This window comes from Caloenas nicobarica, chromosome 10 (assembly GCF_036013445.1).
Source record: "Caloenas nicobarica isolate bCalNic1 chromosome 10, bCalNic1.hap1, whole genome shotgun sequence".
NCBI classification, from domain to species: domain Eukaryota; kingdom Metazoa; phylum Chordata; class Aves; order Columbiformes; family Columbidae; genus Caloenas; species Caloenas nicobarica.
The window spans coordinates 3191147-3209856 of NC_088254.1; the positions used below are offsets into that span (position 1 = coordinate 3191147).

Here is an 18710-nt window from a genome sequence, read left to right on the forward strand (position 1 = left end):
TGGAGAAAAAGGAGGAGGACTGGTTTACGGTTTGGTTGCAAATGTAATGGGATTCGTACCATTGAATATCCGAGTCTAGAAGACTCTCTTCTGATTTTCCAGCAGTCTTGACAAGATAAGAGGCTTATGGGTTTTATACCATAAGGAAATCAAATAAATGTAAGAAATAAGTGAATCTAACACTCGTTTCTGATAACGTGCATTCAAATGTGTCTCAGCAGTGGACACTTCACCTTGGGACTAGAGCCCGTGGCCTCTCTCAGGCTCTTCTTCAGCACCATTTGCCATATAACTGCTTGTTCATCTCGTTAGGCAGGAGTTTTTAACAGCGGTAAATGACCAGAGTATCCACATTTAAAATGTTGTGTAATTTGGTTCGTGTACATTTGGGGAATAACCTCGTGCTGTGGTGTGCGAAGCAAATTCCCAAGCCTCTGCGCTAGTGAAAGAAGATCTATTTTAAAATTGCTGATGGGGTTTACTCTTTCTGTTAACATCAGAAATATGAAGAAGCAGGAGAACATTACCTTGCTCTTTAAAAATAGAACGCAAAAAATCTTAAGAGTTCATAGGATTGATTTTCGCGTCCTTTATATGAATTCCCAACCATCCTGACGCCTCATCTGGTTTCTATAAAAACAGTGAATCCGAGGTAGCTTGTAAGTGGTAAATATGGTCTTTAATGGAGAAATCCAGTTGGAATGAATGTAAAAAACGCCAATACCACATTGAGTAGTATTGCTGCGTACGTGCTTATAGCCTAAAAGAGGAAAGGTGGGGTTTGCTTGGTACCCTCTCTCCCTTAAAAGAAAATAATTGCGCGTATCAACCTGAATGAAAGAAAAATAGAGTGCACGAGATCCGTATAAGAAATAAGTAGTTCTAAATAAGTCAATGTTTGATAAAGAGATCAGCAGAAATAAGTACTATTTGGATACACAAACAGCTTGTTCAGGCTCGTCTGCTGGAACTTGAGCTTGTCAGAGTTGTTGGAAGTGTCAACAGACCCCAAACGGAGGGAGGTTCTTTTTCATTTCCAAGTTATTTCTCAGAGAAAGCTGATATTTGGAGAAATCCTGGGTGCTGCAGCCACCCCTGGGTTGGCACCCATAAACCGCAGGTACCCTGCGTTTTATCCAGAGGAAACTTTGAGGAGCTTTACGATCATTTAAATAAAATATTTCAGTTGAAAATCAAGGTTTATCAAAGGTATATGCAAGAAACAGCACTGCAGGAATTGCACCTGGTGGATTAGCTCGGGGTAGTTTATTTCAGTTCAGGCCGTTAGCGAAAAAAAGGAGAAAAAGAGCAATTAACCTGTGGCGTTTCTTTGAAAATACATCGTTAAATCATCAACGAGCGTGATTTGATCCCGGTACCGGCGCGTTGGTTCTGCTCTGCCATCCACGCACTGATTTAGTCCTGATCCTGGCTGGTTGAACTGGTTCTTGCGAATTATTCGTGGCGTTGACAGAATTGGCAGCGACTGCGGCCCTGTTACCTGGGGTGTGCGGAACCTGAGCGGCGCTGCGAAAAACACCGAAGGTGAGGTGGAAACCCAGCGATTTGCTCGAGGTGGTAGAAGAAACTATTGGCAGAGTCCCAGGGAAACTCGAGGCGGAGGGAGCAACCTTGAACTCTTCAGACACGGAAACAGCTGCTGCAAAAACCAACGCCTCCCAAAATACACGGGATTTTTACTGGGAGACGTTGCATAGAGAGCTTTGCACAAACGTCACACATTGGCTTTTGAAATGGAATCGTTGCGCTGCTGTTATTGTCGAAGTCAAATTAGCACATGCTGTTGCAGGCTCTGCTGTTCTCGAGAGGTTTTTTTATTTGGCGTAAGAGTTCGCTTGAAGAATATTTACATTAAGAGGATAACCTGTACAGGGGGTTTCGGTACATTTATATGCATTTTTCCTGCCTCGTTCTATAGTTGTGTTTTGTTTAGGGTTTTTGACTCTCATTTCTCAATGAGCGATCGTTAAATAAAAAACTTAGATCTTTTTAAAAAAATGGAATACCACCAAATTTTAAGAGGGTTACATCCATCATTTTGCAATATGTAGTTCAGATTTGAATTTCTTTCCAATTACAAAATCTGTTTAAAAGTAGTTTCAAACTCCTCAGGGATAGGTAGAGATACGTTTGGCTTTTTTGTTGTTGTAATGTGAGTCTCGCGATCCAAATGCTTGCGGGGCTTTTTTTCTTTCTATCCGATCCGGTCTCTGATCCGAGCTGGGGGTTCCTGCTCCCCGCGGCGTGCGCTGCGTCACCAACGCCCGACACGCCTTTTAATGGTTGTTTTCAGAGACAGGAAAAAAAATCAAATTGTTTCCTCTACACCGTTTCAGCGTGAAATGAAAGAGGAGCGTTCTTATCAGAACGGATTTTATGACTTCCTTTAAACTCCGTGGTCAGGATGTGTTTGTTAGTATATTTATATAGTCTCAATTTATTCAGTGCCCGTCGTTGTCCATTTTGCATTAGAGTGTAGAAGCAAAAAAAGCTTAAAAATCACACCCACTGGGTATTAGGCATTTGCTTGTTATGTACTTTCGGTGAGCTTTTCCAAGGAGTATGCGCTTAGTGAAGAGTAAATAACCGTCCTCATTCCCAGTGGTAATGTAAATTAATCTAAGGCAATTAAAAAAAAAAAAAGGCATTTTGCCTGCCTGCTTTAGGCAAAAAGTGTCTGCATAGAGGAATAAGTAAGCAAGCCTCTCCGTTTCATTTTATAAGAAAATGAGGGTTGCTTTTCTTTGGGGGAAGGTGTGTTCCCAGGGAATGGAGGGTTGCGTTGGGCTTTTGAAATCTGCTCGAGACAGCACCTCGATTTCCCATCCCTCGCTGGCAGGGCGTTAGAGTCAAAAGTCATTAAAATGCTACAAAAGTTAAAATAATTATTTTAAGTTACTCATCGAAAATAAAATAATTGGTTCATAAAACCAACCTATAAGTGCATGGAGGTTCCTTTGGGCAAGTAAAGTGGTGGAACAAAATGATACTAAGATACTGTTGCCATGCGAATGTATAAAAATTATCGCTGGAAAAGTACCATTATCAAAGATTCTACTATTTTCCCGTCCGTTTTGGTACCAAATACATTTTCTATCGAATGGTACGCATTGCTAATGGATTCTCAGGTAATCATGGCAGATAATGTATAAAACACTGCAATATAATCTATTATATACCGGCTCTGTGTGTTTTATTCCCTGAGCCCGTTGTCCTCATGACGGTCCTCGTGTGGTTTATTTTCTGCCAAATTTCCTAATACAGCAAAATCACTCACAAAGTTCAGCAGCTTAAAGTACCTCACGAAGTGCGATTTTGTTCGCAACTGTTGATATCATTTTGAATTTTCTCTGAACTAGTGAATTTTGCTGTCTTTTTACGGTCACCTCAAGCAGACGTAGATCCGTGTCTCACACCAGGTACATGGAGGTTGTCACGAAATCCAGGAGATTCCGAAAGTGTACATTTATTTTATACAGCAGAAATTCATTTAGTACACTCTTTTTTTCCATATCTGTTGATTACTTTTTCGGTTCTGCATGAAAGCACCTTTTTAGTAGAAGAATAGGAGTCTGATAGATTCCTTTTAATTACTTTTTCCAAGGGAAGGAAGTAAATTCAGTTATTAATACTATAATTGATGTATTGAGACAAAGCACCAACCTCAGCATTGTGGCCATTTGTCCTGGAAGAACTTATTACCGCTAGTAAACGTGTTTTGCTTTTATTATGGTATCACGTAAGGAACTACTCAGAATAACAAGATGATGTCCCTCCTGTCATATTCGTAAATTTATGAATTAAGCATTTGAAGAAGGACGACAGTTTGATATGAATAAAAACACAGGAAAAAAATAGGAGGGAGAGACAATTTTTCAAGGATAGTTGTACAACGTGCACTCTCTCGTTTTATTATTTCATACTTATTACACTGAACCAGTCACTGCTGGATTTTTTGAATACTCTGAGGGAAGGTGTAGAGAAGAAAATCCGTGGGTTTTGATGATGATTCTTTGAAGTAAGACAGCTTCTTAGTCCTGATCAAAGCTGGATCCGTCTGTTCCGAAGCAGGAGGAACGATACAATATACTGGAGCTCCAATTTAGGAAAACAAGGCATTAGGTAAAAGAAAATTGTTTGAATATCTTGGTTACCTTCCCGGAATCAGATAAAGAGCGGTTTATGTGAAAAATATTATTTATCAAGTACATAGTTTTATCCGAATACCCCAAGTCAAACACATTAGTACCTCAGGGGTATTTTTTTTCTTACGCTATACAATTAAAATATTCAAGGCGTTGAGATCTGAGTGTCTTACATCATGTTTTTTCCAACAGATATTTTGGCAAAACAGTATTTTGCTATTTTCAGTTGTTCTTGGTCAGCGCGTGGCCAAGAATAGCCTAAATATGGCCAATAACTAATTCTTCAGATGTTTATGCATCTTAATTTCATACATTTCAGTCCAGCCTTCCTGAGGCAGATTGTGACACAGACGAGGTGGCCCGGGGTGCTGGACCCGTCCCAGGTCCTGGCGATACCAGCAGCAAAGCTGAGGCAGATCACAGATAACATTCCAATCCGCATTTCCTTTGCGTCCCGTATCCCGTGGGGTAATCGGAATGTTATTGCCCACGGCAGGAGGAAGCCGCGAATACGCCAATAACGCGCCACAGGAGGAGAAAAGGAGGAAAAAGGAAATTTAAACCGGAGGGGCTGGACGACATGGAAAGTATTTCTAATAATTAGCTAACAAATAGAGCATTTCAACGACTAGTTTTCAGGTGTGGCATGTTTGACAGAGTTGTTTTGATCGCATCAGCATCCTGCAGTGATGCTGGTCGAATCGCACCGGGGACACACGGTCAGGTTTATCGTCACACCGCAGTGAATTTCGCTAAAAGCAGGTGGGTCATTTTTCCTACGTGATCAAAAGCTGGGTCCCACATTAGCATAAAACTAATGTGTAAATGTTTTACACACCGGCGTAAAACTAACTAGTGCAAACTGGCACCTTTGCCTCTTAGACCTCAGCAGCCTCACGTTGGTAAGATTAAAATATTTGTGCTTTTGCCGGTGAAGGGTTCAAGTTATAGAAGTCATCGATGGTTATTTATTCGAGTCCAGCTCCTTGTGGGGATTTGTGCACTCTGCAAAACATTGTGGTATTAATAAAATAGTTGCAATAGGTGATGTCTGCTCTGATGAAACCCTTGGAAAGAGCAGCTTGACAGAAGGGCTGTGAGAAGTGGGTAATGCAAATGTGTTTGAGAACCCAGGGCTGGAGGGAGGAGGAATCTTCTCCTGCCTGGATCGGTGGGGCCCGTGTTCGGGTTGTCTTCCCGGCGGTAGCACAGACGCACAACGCGACGTGTCGCAATCCCATGTAAACTGTATGTACCGTGAGTAAAAATAATTTCCAGCGGAAAGTTAAGAAAATCCCGCTTTTCTCATTTTTCTGCCTCCCTCGCCCTGTTGGCGGGTTGCTGGGTGTCCCGCAGCGGCTGGGTTTCAGTAGCTGAACGTTACCTGTATATTTAGTAGTTTAGACATTGTTCTGTTGCCCCGGTTACTACATGAGCATTAGAAAAATTACTATGCGAAGCAGAAAAAGCGACTGCTTGAAATGTTTTGCTTTGGTTTAAACTTATTTTCATTAGATTTTAACTTCGTTAGATGCAGACAGATAAATCAAGTGACTTTCCCCGTCTATCGATCCCGAATTGAAATTGTATTGCGACGGTTTTAATGTCTCCTGTCCACAACATGGATTCGACCTCGTCTCTCGCTCTCAGCCCCTGCCTGCAGTGGAGCCCCCGTTTGAGCAGCGATTCATTTGACGTCAGCTCTTTTGCCAAACCATTCCCTCCGAACGCTGCTCCTCACAATGTGCAGGATCTCTGTGCGGTGCCAAATTGAGCAAGGACTCATTCTTGATCCCTCGGAAAAACATAAGCTCAGAAAAACTGATGTATCAGCGGTGGCTGAAAAGAGAAATCTGTTGTATATGTGTCTGGCGTGCAACAGCGTCATTCTTTTTTCATATTCTCAGCACGCCACTTGCTGAATATGCATATTGTGTATATATATATATATATATTTTTTTTTTAATTGAGGTTAATGCGAAACTGTGTAGGAATAGGCCTGCAAAGAATATTCCAGAGTATAGTTACTTTTTAAAAAGTGATGAACTATATGTTAGAAAGAACAGACTTGTTTTGCATGGTACTTGTTACACCATGCTTAAAACCTTGAAGTAATAAAGCTGCTCCCTTATTGGCGTTAAAGCCAATTTTAGTGTAATTACTCATTAACAGAGCTGTGCGCTGCTGAGCATTCTGCTCGCGCGGCTGCGTACAAATCGGTTTGTAATGGCACTCAAGGCATTTTGAGGAAGAATGGGGAAAAAAAGGAAAGCAAATAACCTAGTCTTGTAAAGGCATTCCACAGCTATTAACAGAACCAAATTGCCACCAAGCTGGTATTTAATTGCAGCTTGCAGTGGGCGAGTTTTCCAGCTTATTCATTGCTTACCTTCCTTGTATGATTTACAAGTCCTTTGTGCTTCTGCTTGGTTCGCAGTTTATTTTTCAGATGCCGCTGGTTTTTTGTTGTGTTTGACCGATCTACCCCATAATGCTGCCAGAAGAAATATTTCTGGGTTAGAGTCTCGCGTGAGGATAAAGCCGGGTTTTTGTTAATCTAGGGAATCTTGGCAGCTCTCCCGGACTCTTCGTCTTGACGCCTGCAGGTTCGTCAAGCCCTGTGTGCAGATCACTTAAATAAAAGATGGATCTTCTTTATTATAGAGGGAGACAAATACACGAGTGTATGGGATGCGTTTTAGATCAAGCAGATGAATTTAAAAAAAATATCAGGAAAATAGCTTTCCTTAGAGCAATTTCAGCATTTTGTTTCAATTTAGCTACTTAAAAAATCTTTGTATTAACATTTTAACTAAACAGAATGATTTTTAAAGATAGGTAAAATGCAGCTTTTGTGTCCAGAGCATGTAATTTGAAGCAGATCACCCGACAATATTACCGAGAGACAGAGGAGAAACCACAGTATTAACGTAAGGAGACAGAAGATTTGTGGTTTGCATTCGAGTGTGAAGAGCTATCCCAGCTGTACAAAGCCAAGTGCCGTACAGGAGAATGGCAAGTCCGGTACTCAGCATTGGAGTTTTGTTCTTTGTAAGTTCATAGAGCAGAAATGAGTCTCCCGCGGTCTTCCTAGGGTTAAAACGAACAGCCGAAATGGTGGTTATAAGGAATTTCTGTCCTGAATTTGCGGCTGCCTGTCGTGCTGGGTATGAAATGTCTTAACTTTCTTTTTAAAAAGCGAGGACGCTTCACATGTTAAGTAGTTTAAATAAACGCGTGAAGCAATCAATCGAAGAATTCACCAGAGTGGTTCCGAAGATGCTACTTCAGAAGGCATTTGGCTGGTGCAGCTGGAGAACACCAGTTTGGTTTTGTAACAGCTTCCCTGCAGATTATTCCTCAAACTGTTTCATGGATTTAAATAATATTGTGAATATAATTAGTTAATAGGAGGGTAAGAAATTAAAGCTCTCTGCAAGGGAAAAATATTCAATTGAAGTGCAAAGTGAAATGTAAAATCTGAAGTGGAGCAGCAGTCAGTCAGGGCGCTCTGGGAAAGATGCTGAAAACTCTGGGCACCAGGAGGTTTTGGCAGAGTCCCGTACCTCGTTCCTCAGTGGCAATGTGATGAGTAAAGGCGTAGTGAGTAACTCTCCAGTCCGCGGCCTCAAATTTAAACGTGGGAGAAGCCTGGCTGATGTAACCGGGATTTAATTGGCACTCTGATTGTCATTAAGGAGCAGAGAGATGGTAGTTGGGAAGATCCCAACGCATGTGTCGGTGCTGAACTCCGAGGTTCCCGCTTCTTGATGATGCCAAATGCCCTCCCCGCTTTCCTCGGGATCTTGAATTCCACCATCTGAGGGTCATTTCAGCTGAGGATGCCACAGACTATCGAATCTCTGATCAAATTTTCCCCCCAAATAGCGAATGTAGGAGAGCATCTCTCCTGCTGGGTCATCCAGCCCCGCTGTCCAGACGTTCACAGCACACTTGGGTCTTCACTGCCTGGAGAAATGGTGATGTTGGAGCTTGGAGGAAGGTTATAGCAGTAACTCTAACTGCTGGTAGCTTCAGTTTTAACCTTTTCTGCCCCGAGACGCTGCTGTTGCTCCTCAGTATATTGTACTGTCAAACAAGGGGTGAGGCCGTGTCATGAAATATCCTGTAGCGAGTGGTCTGGAACAACAAGGCCCCGTCTGAGTCCAGCAAAAGAGCTAAAACGTGGTGCTTTTCTGGAGAAAAACCCCTAATTACGGCAGCATAAAAATAGTTTAGGTTTTGCAATGAATGTGAAATTAATGGTGGGGTCTGTTGATTGGGAGGGGGGCGCTGGAGAATTCATAATTGTGATCTGTGGCTATCACAGTGCGGAAAGGATAATTAAAGATATCACTGAGTACTTGTATTTCTGGGATCTGTGTTTTCGAGACCTCCCTGTGATACGATACATCGGTTGACAAGGTTTGTTTAGAATTGAAGACAAAGGTGTTGACGGTAGACGTTCTTGGCATGTCACCTGAAGGTTTGGTTGCTCAGATCACACCCTCTGGTTTAGTCAGATGTTTTGTGCCCAGGTTCCTCCTTGTCTGTTGAGACACAGGTCCACGTATTCTGGTGGTATATTGGGTAGAAATGCTGCAGCTCTCAACAAAAGCTGGCTAGTCCCGAACTCTTTCTGGGGAGAATCTGAACCATTTTAGTTAGTTTCTATAATTAATAAGTGGATGAAGGTATTTGGCCGCATACATTCCTGTGTGGAAAATGTCATCGGGTGGCTTAAGCTCGGTAAAAAGTTAAGAACCCAGAAAAAATCAGGGTATCCTGAGCTTTAGGTTTTTGTTACTAATTGTGCTTCCTGTAATACTCTCTGGTAATTGGGGTCCAGCTGCTCAGAATATTGCTGTTAGATTTACTGGACGGATTGCTTTAATGGGATTTATAGAGCAGCTACTTGTACCTTACAGCTTGAGCGTTTAACTCGCCAACCTTTTAATGCGATAATCCCAGAGATATCCCGGCTTTAACGTACTGATACAGGAAGACGTACATGACTTAGCACAAAAAGTTTGTTAAGTCTCCGTATAATGCGAAGCAAGAGTTATTTCTGCGTGTTAGTATCTTTGTTAAATTATGTGATATATGTTATGAGAGGGAGGAAAAGCCTCGATGGAAAGAAAACGGGGACATTAGTGAAAATTAGGAAAACGTTTCTATTTCTTCTGCCATACCAAGTTGGTCAGCACATCTTAGCAGTGGCATTAGGAGAACCCGGCCAGCTCAGAACGCGGTTCCCATGTGAACTGACTGCAGTCTGTAATTGCACAGCCCGGACGAGTTATGAACTTTGTGCGCTGTCATTTTTTATGATTGAGAATAGTATAAAATCAACTCTGCATGATAATGAAATAAAGTAGAAAATTAGAACTGGATGTATTTTTTAATGAATAGTACCAGTTGGGTTTTTTATTGGTAACCGTTGGGTATTACACCTGGTTTAGAAAGCACGGAAAGTGCTGTTTGCTGCTGGTCTGTGCTCTGAGGAGGTCAAATGTTATGCTCAGTTTTCACCCTTCCCTTCCCTTGCCACTTCCATTACAATGGAGATTTGGTCTGCTTGCTCCACAGTGACGTGTCCTTTAAAATTTCCCATTAGTTCCCAGTAGTTACCTTTGCCTGCATGTCGGCCTTCAGTTTAATGGCCTTTTTTGTGTGTGTTCATTTCTTTTGTTTCCCATCGTGGTTTTGTTTATTCCTTTTTTTTTTCTTTTTTTTTTTTTCTTTTTTTTCCCTTTAACCGTGGTGATGTTTGCCCTTCATATTCCCCAATGTTTGCACATGACAAGATGTTGCCATCCCAACATTACCTCCCACTTCACTGACCAGTGCCACTAATGACCATCTAGCACCAGCCCCGACGGGACCGCTGCCCTCGGCCCCGCGGGACGTCGTGGCCACCCTGGTCTCCACTCGCTTCATCAGGCTGACGTGGCGGACGCCCGTGTCGGACCCCCAAGGAGACAACCTCACCTATTCCATCTTCTACACCAAGGAAGGGATCAACAGGTAAAGCTCTCGGCGTGGAAGACGGGTTGCGCTCTCGCGGGACGCTCTGCGTTAGCTTTGCGAGCTCGCGCGGGGCTTTGATTGAACGCAAAGGTGTTTGATTGACTGCAAACAGTCGCTGCCTGCTTTTAGCAAATTGCTCGGAAGCTACGAGCAAGCAGTGGCTGTGACAGCTCTTCAGGAACACCAACACTGCTGTAAATCTGTAAATGCCGTCACCACGGGCACCGAAACATCCTCCAGATAACCCGTTGGGCTGTTGAGGGAGATCAGTCACTTCATGCTTTCAAACCCTCTAAATACAGTCTGATTCTGGGGAGAACCACGTGGCAGGTGTTGGTTAAACGTTGATCCTCTCCCCGTAATCTCCGTAAATGGAAATTTCATGGATGTGAAGCATTCATGAGTTTTTGACATATTATCCCAATGGTTCAGTTCAATCCGCCCCTTTTTTCTTACTGATGGGATCTGCTGCTCAGACTTAGAGTAGTGGTCAGTTTGAAGGAGTTGGAGCTAATAATTATTTTGAGCAATGCTTAATTAATGGCAAATTAGCTCGCTTATCAGATTTATTACTCGAGAAAATGATCTGTCTACTTGCTAGAGCGTGAGACTCAGTTAAGAAAGTCGTTTGAAAAGAATCTAAAACTGCTTGTGATGAATTGCCACTGTCTTAGTTCTGTGGAAAGACATCTCATCCAGGTTCGTGATGACTAATTGAGGCAATTACTAAAACTTTCTTAGCCGCACAAGTGTTGTTCTTCTACTACTTCCTTACTTCAGTAACATTCATTTTTATTGTGAGATGGGAAAAAAGGTGGGATCTTACCCCTTGCCTCTCCTCCTTCAGGTCCCTGGTTGTAACCAGCCCAGCCTGCTGGGTTTTTAGAAAATAATTTGCTGGAAATTGGCTTCATCCCCCTCCCTGTACCGCTTTTGAGGAAACAAAATGCATCCCCTTCCGCTACATACATGATTATAGGAATCTAGAAAATACGCCTTTGAGGCCAAAAGCGTGTGCAGAACACAGGGTAAAAGGTGTCTCGTAGTTTGTGGTGAATAAATGAGGGAATTACAGGATAATGTGCAGAAAGTGCTGTTTCCAGTTCTGGCACTGCAGCCTGCGGAAAGTTTACCCAGCAGAGCACTTAAGCTGGTGCTGATGTGTGAGCAGGTGGTTCCACTGACTTCAGTGAAATCTTTGTTTGCTTAAGTGTCCTTCTGGATCAGGGTTCAAAGTGGGCTCTGCGAGCCTTTTATTAGCACATATTCACCGTTTTCTCAACTTCACCACTCCACTGCGTTTTGAACGGGTTTTGTTATGCTTCATAAAGGCGGTTGGAATCGCACGTTTCATGGATTTATGTGAAAATACTGTGAAATCCTGCCGCTGAACCTGGATTTGGAGAGTGAGAATGATAATTTTTTTCAAAAAGGAAAAGAAAAAAGCAGCTCTCTTTACCATCGATGTTACGTGGTACTTTTTGACCAGTTGGTTGGGCCTTGTGGAAATGTTGCTTAGTTATTGAGTAAAGAAGTAGATAAGTGTGTCACACACAACTAAACAGTCCGAAATGAGAAAAGCTCCAAGTCGAGCTTAGATGTGCAACCCTCCTTTTTTTTCTCAGCGTTATAAAACTGCTTAAATGATCGCTTTGTAGTCCTTGAGTTATACACGATCACGGATCTTCGCTGTGGTTTTCAATGCGTATGTTCCATCTCCTCGTACCATTATATTTTTGCCCTACGTGTACCATTTTCATTGCACACGTTACTGGATCCTTTTAGTAACCTCAGTGTTGCCTCTTCCTCGCCTGTATTTCAGCAGTGATCAAACTCAGTGTTTGATTTATTTACCATTTAAATTGGGCTTATGAAAAATGAAAAAAATACGTATAACGTGGACTGGCTCAGCGAGATATTCTGACATCTCTAAACGATCTTTCAAGGATTGCACCCCCAGAGAAATTATATATTTCACCTTTTAAACTCAGTGTCTACTTGCAGAAAAACATTCGCCCCTAAACTGAATGTTACAGAAAGCGGCAGGAAACAAGGAATTACAGGAAAAATGCAAACGTTGCCAAAGCTGTAGTGGGTTTTTTGCCGCTTCTGGAATGGCTAAATGGTTCTGATAATGTCAGAGAGAGGCTTTTATTGAGGGCATTCCGTCCGAATGAAGTGGGTGTCTCGTGGATTTGTCGTCACACCTCTGGAAGAACTCAGGTAATCCCATCAGATAAAAATATAGATTGTACCGTGACGTGGCGATTTCACCCTTGCACCAGGTATTCCAGGTTCCCCTGAAAAGGGGGTGAAAATTTGCGGGGGGCAAAGGGAGGTTGAATTCGGTGACACTCCAGACAAGCGCTCGGGCAGAAAAACTCCAGACTTTTGGGATTTGGACAAAAAGAAAAGGAAATAGCACACGGCTGGTATGAGCTGGTAAATCACACGTGAGAGGTGTTCAGCTCACGGTTCAACGTAGGGGGTTTGAATCGCAGAAAATGGAGTTTAATTGTGTGTAATCAGCGCCAGGCTCTACAGCTGACGGGGCTGGCACGCCAATATTCGCTTTTTGATCCTTCCCTCGAGCTTGTTTTTTGTTCTAAGCGTAACTTAAAACTCCGCATTTCCAGTTCAACGTTTCTGGGTTTGAACGGCAGGCTTTTTCCCTGAGCTGTTTTAAACCTTAAGTCTAGTTTACAAAGCTCTTTAATTGGGGATTAAAGTGGAATGAGTGCGAATAGTCGTGATGTTGTGTAGGGTAATGCAGTTATTCGTATGGAGCAGCTGGTTCGTACCTGTTACACCTACCTGAACACATCAGAGCTCGCAGAAGTTGCTCAAGGCTCCCTAAGAAAGAGCATAAATGAGAGATTCATGTAGCACTTAATGAGATTAATCTCACCATATTCTTAACAGACTGTTGCGAGGGAAGGCACAGTTCCCAGTTATTACAGAAAATTGCAATACTTTGACGCATCTATTTATTTTTTGATAAATGTTATCCTTCCATTAAAATGATTTTATTTTTCTCGTCATTTTAAATAATAACCTTGGATTGCCGATTTTTTTTTTTCTAGATAAAATCAGAGAGTGCGTTTACACTTGAGGCAGAAAATGCAATATACTTTGCATGTCAATGGGAGCCGATGTTATTCCACAGCTGTGAATCAGTTGGTGCTTATTCTGGCCTTTCAAATGCCGTCATTGTATCTCAGACACGTCTCAAAGGAAACTACCCATTTGAAAATGTGTTTTCCAGCAAACATTTTGCACTAGCTATAACTGGAAAAGTTAGCGAGGGAAAATATTTATCTTTTTCCCTGCCCTGCAGTTTAATTCTGTAGCGGGTGGGATATTTCTTCAGTGTGTTTGCTTCTCTGGCAGCTTCTTTCTCCCCGACAATACTTTATAAAACATTAAAACAAGAAAAATCTTTAGTAAACGGTCTAAATTCAAATATGCTGTAATGATGCTGCTCATTTAACGACGGAATTTTTTTAAAAATCTGAAGTAAATTAAGCTGTTTATGCAACGTCACTTTAGCTCAACTTTCATGAAGGAGAATATTCTAGAAAACGTGTTTAAACATCTCCTGTTACAGTAAGGGAGTTGTTTGTATGGACACAGTGTGATAGTGGGGAATTTCAGAATTCATCAGTGGGGATATCAGAATGTTTTCAACCGAGTTATGCAGAGTCAGCGATACTAGTTGATTTTAAAAGAAGTAAATTAAAAATGGAGCTTTTGACATCGTATTTCTGTGGCGCAAACCAAAGCGTAACGGCTGGGTGGTAGGAAAGGGGAGAGCGGGCTAATTCTGCCTGGGCTTCTGCGTTAGAAATGGTTTAATAGCAGCTGATCGTCGAGATGGGAAACGTCTGCCCTCTGCTGTGGAGCTGAGCGGCTCTGGCAGACAAAAGGCAGAGAATTGTATTCAAAGCAGGTGATTTTCTCAGCGGGGAAGTTTCAGATTTCGTTCGTAAGACCCCTCGTCTTTGTATTTTCAGGGAGAACAGCTCGTTTTCAGGCAAGGCCAGTGTGTAGATGCCGTTACCCCAACGTAGCTCTGAGAGCTCTCGTGCCAAGGGCAACGTCTCGGAAACCAAACCTGTAGTTAGTTGATGATTAATCTTTTAACCTTCCCCTCAAGACAAGAGCCGCTGGGGTTTCCTGCCCCACGTGGGGTGCGATGTGGGGTCCGCACCCCTTAAACCCCTGCAGTGCCCGAGGGCGTTCTTAAAAAATCTAAATATTAGGGAGGAATTTAGTAAAGTTTGGAAGGGGGAAAAGGATACATGAAAATGGTTTCTTTGAGGAATACGCAACAAGCAGCCGCACGGGATTAACAGCAACGCCTTAGATCTCGCCAGACTCTGTGTACGTTGCTTAAATATTTCTTTTTCGGGCTTCAGAGTAGTAGGATAAGCTGTCACGATGAATTATCGCATGCTGTTAGGAGAATAACAAAGAAACTACTTAGAATTTTGTGATGTCGAGGGTAATTTATTTTTTTACTTCAGCGCATGGCTATTTGTCAAAGAGAAGTTACAGATTTAGAAACTGTCACCAGCAATTTTGGCACGTTACTGTTATATGGTGTAGTCAGCGCCGTGTAAATAACCACACCATTAAATATATTAAAGACGGATATGTCTTAGTAGCATCTACCGCTTTATAAACCCCTCTTACTAACCAATACTTCTGTGCCCAAACCTTCTGTTTCCGAAAGGGAACGCGTTGAAAATACAAGTCATCCTGGAGAGACACAAGTGACGATCCAGAACCTGATGCCAGAAACAGTTTACGTGTTCCGAGTTGTGGCCCAGAACAAGCACGGCCCCGGCGAGAGCTCCGCGCCGCTCAAGGTGGCAACGCAGCCCGAGGGTGAGGAACACACCAGGAAAATGCAAAATGCGTGATTTGTTAGGACCATTCAGGACAAAATGAATCAGAGCGGGATCTCCTTTGGAAGTTTGGTCCCACCTTTACACCCCCACTAGTGAATCCAGCCAAATCTAGATAGGTGAAAAAACAACCGTCTTTTGAGTGGGGTTGGCTAATAGCGAAGTTGTTAGTAAACGAATTAGCTACTGAAGATGTTACAGCAGCGTGTCATGCTTCCGTTTCAGTTCAGCTCCCCGGTCCAGCCCCCAACATCCGCGCGTACGCGGGATCCCCCACCTCGGTCACCGTCAGCTGGGAGACGCCGCTGTCCGGGAACGGGGAGATCCAGAATTACAAGCTCTACTACATGGAGAAGGGACAGGACACGGAACAGGTACGGAGCCTCCTCTCCCCGCGTGAGACACCATGCCAGGAACAGCCGGTCTTCTTTTGTTATGTTCTTACCTTAAATTTCCAGAAACACCTTGTGAAGTGCTCATTTTTTCTGATAGACTGAGTCATTTGGCCTAAAATACAGAAAGACTGAAAATTAAAAATCCACCGTGAAATGCATAGGTCTTGGAATTAAGGCAGTGTTTTATGCAGTGGCTTATTTAGGTATTTGTCTGCACCAAGAAGCATTTTGGGTATGTTCATCGTATCCCCAGAGGAAAACTCAAATAATGGCTGTATCATCCTTTAACAGCTCTGGTTCGGGTGGCCTCGTGATGCTTGCACAGGTTTTATACGTTGGCCAGTTTTAGTTTAGTAAAGCAGGCGAACTACTGATTTCAGCATCATCCTCAATCTGAACTGCTCTTGCTTCTCGAGTTCTTTGATTGGTATTTTGATAGCGGTGAGTGTGTAATTGATTAAATTTTCTGACGATTCTCCTGGAAGGATGCAGTATGGTCCGTGCAAGTATAGGTTGGCGCTTAAGAATAATCATGGCTGTGAAAGGATTAATCCCAGTCGTTTAATTTCCCATCCGATGGCATATGACTATGACTCCAGCTTTAACGAAAGCTAAGGGAAGACTATTTCTGTTAGCATTTACAATAATTGTTGACGGAAGTTTTTGAACAGGAATGTTGCATTCCTCAAATAAAATTACCTTTCTTACTTCTGCCTCCCGCTATTCGAAATATAGTAATAATTTTTACTAACAGGCAAGTTTACCAGATCTCTTTTAATTTACACAACCGGTGTCCAGGTTGTGATTTAAATTGGACAGGTAGAATTTTCTCTTGCAAGCTCGCTTAACTCTGACCTTGACTTGTATGTGCGTTTGTTTGTGCCCAGGACGTTGATGTAGCAGGACTCTCCTACACCATCAACGGGTTAAAGAAGTACACGGAGTATAGTTTCCGAGTGGTCGCTTACAATAAACACGGGCCTGGAGTCTCAACTCAAGATGTTGTTGTACGAACGCTGTCGGATGGTAAGCTGCTTTATTCCAGTTTGGGGGTTTTTTGCAAGAATTATGCGGTAATTTCCTTTAAGTGAATTTTTAACCAGAAAGACTGCTACGGTTTTTGTGTGCCCTGTTTTATTAATAATGTCACTGTTGTGTATGGCCACATTTGCTGAAAGTTCCCCCAGGGCTTTCCAGATGAGGGGAAGGAAAATTACTGTACCTGATTCTGATTAGGAAACAATGGTGTCCTTCATTTCACCATCAGTCGTTTATTTCATGGGTTATTGAGTCTACAAACTATTAAGAGTGGACAGAAACACAATTATGTTGAAGGCAACAACTAGAAATTATTTTTTAGATTCTATGATATTTTTACATACGAGCAGACTTTTGCTTTTGGAATGTTTTTATTTTAATTGTGGTTATATGGTCGTCTTTGGACTCCAGCACAGATACTATTAAATCAATTGCATATAACAATTAAATCAAGACGTGGTAACTATAAGGCAAATAAAGAGGCAATGTGAGCACATATAGATGTATGAACAATTGTAGAACTATCAGAGTTAACGTTAATGTTTATTTTTTCTCGAGAAGTTAGTTTATATATAAGAACAGTCAGACCAAAGCCTGGAATCCTCTCTCCAGGAGTGTCCGTCCACAAGCAGAACAGACGAGCAGAGAGGAGCATTGTCCCAAATTCTGTGGTCAGAAGTTTGTTCCTCTGGGACTTCTTGACTCTGTCATGGTTTCTCTGTATTTGCTAATTGAGTTTCTCATCCATGAAACCCTGTCAGCATCATCTTTAACCCACGCCAGGTTTTCTCATCCACAACATCAAGTGGACAAAGATTCTACAAATCAATTTTCTGTTAAAAATCACCCGGTGGTGTCTGCTCAGAACCTGCCGTATGTTGGTGACATTTGTTCCCTACAGCTGTACTGCCGAAAGTGAATACTGAATGTGCACCAGCCCTCTGTCCCACTCCTCGTTTTGCAGATTTTTGTTACACTTTGCTGTATTCTCCCTTTCTCATCTCTTTTCCAGACTCAGAAGTCACAGAAGTGCCTGGCCATTCCTTTTGCAGAACCTGGTTCAACCTCCAGTGCCCTTTTCTGAACTTTTTCCTCGGTTCCTTTTCTCCTGCATGCTTTTAAAAAATGGGGGTAGAGGGGACCAAAATTGTATCCAAGATGCGAGTGTGTAATTAGTAGCATCTGACAGACTTTTTTGGCTCATTCTGAGCACAGAGGTGCCGTTTTTGGGGTGGCTCAGAGCCATCATTTTGCATATAGAGGCAGGATCGTTTTTCCCATGCGTGTAACTTTATCTCCCGTGAATTTCATCTGTCACTTGAACATCCAGGCGCAAAATATCCTGAGGTGTTTCTGCAGTTCTTCAGATCTCGTCTGTACTGACGTTTGTCGCCCCGTCCCCCTTTCATCCCTCGGGAATGCGTTGAGCCCGAGCTCTCGGTGCAGATCCGCAGCTCATCTCCCACCACCTTCCTTCTCACCTTCTCTTTCCCCTCTTTTAACCGCTTGTTTTCTCAGGCGAGGGCTTCCCCTCATTGCTTCATTTCTTCAGAGCTCTCCAGCAAGTTCACGACACAGGATTTGCCTTCAAAAAGTGAAAAATACGTATTATTCCTCCACGTATCTATGAGTTTCACGCTTTATTATAGTTTATTTGCCTAATACCAGTTTCTGACTGACTTCGGGACTTCAGACAGAAGCTTTTTAAATAGTGGCATCCAATTTCCCATCTCCTTGCACAAAAATAACCTGTGAGAGGTTCCAGCCTGCTCTAAGTCATGCAACTGATTTTGTTCCCGAGTTCCTTGAGAAATCCTGGCTGAGTAACATCTAACCCTGTCCGTTATGTCTGACGCTTCCATAATCCTTTTTATTGGCATTTCAGTTTGAGAGATCCTGTAAGTTCCTTATAAAGGGCGTCGTGGAAACTTCTATTCTCACTTCTACTCAGTATAAATGCAAAGAAGTTGGTTGTGTGGCCTTGTTTTTTTCTTTTTTGTCGTACCCTGACCATCTGCTAACTCTACAATTTCTCTGAAGGGCTTCCAGCTCCTGATTTGTTTTAAGGAGAATTTATTATTAGCTGTAATGTCATTTTCAAGTTTTCATTAAGTTCATTTTGGCCCAACTTTGGACATTTAACCTAGTGAATTTTACTTTCTACAGCTTTC

The 18710-nt window shown here is 42.4% G+C and overlaps 1 protein-coding gene across 7 annotated transcripts in view; it reads left to right on the forward strand.

Moving 5' to 3' along the window:
* Window positions 1–18710, forward strand: part of NEO1 (neogenin 1) — a 172207-nt gene that overhangs the window by 123109 nt on the left and 30388 nt on the right. For 4 of the 7 annotated variants that reach the window (XM_065641762.1, XM_065641763.1, XM_065641764.1 and 1 more), the window contains exons 8-11: window positions 9974–10193; window positions 14932–15086; window positions 15332–15480; window positions 16389–16527. In XM_065641762.1, coding sequence (XP_065497834.1) covers window positions 9974–10193; window positions 14932–15086; window positions 15332–15480; window positions 16389–16527 — 663 coding nt within the window. The remainder of the gene's footprint in view (window positions 1–9973; window positions 10194–14931; window positions 15087–15331; window positions 15481–16388; window positions 16528–18710) is intronic. The other 3 variants (XM_065641767.1, XM_065641768.1, XM_065641769.1) reach the window with 1 other exon arrangement.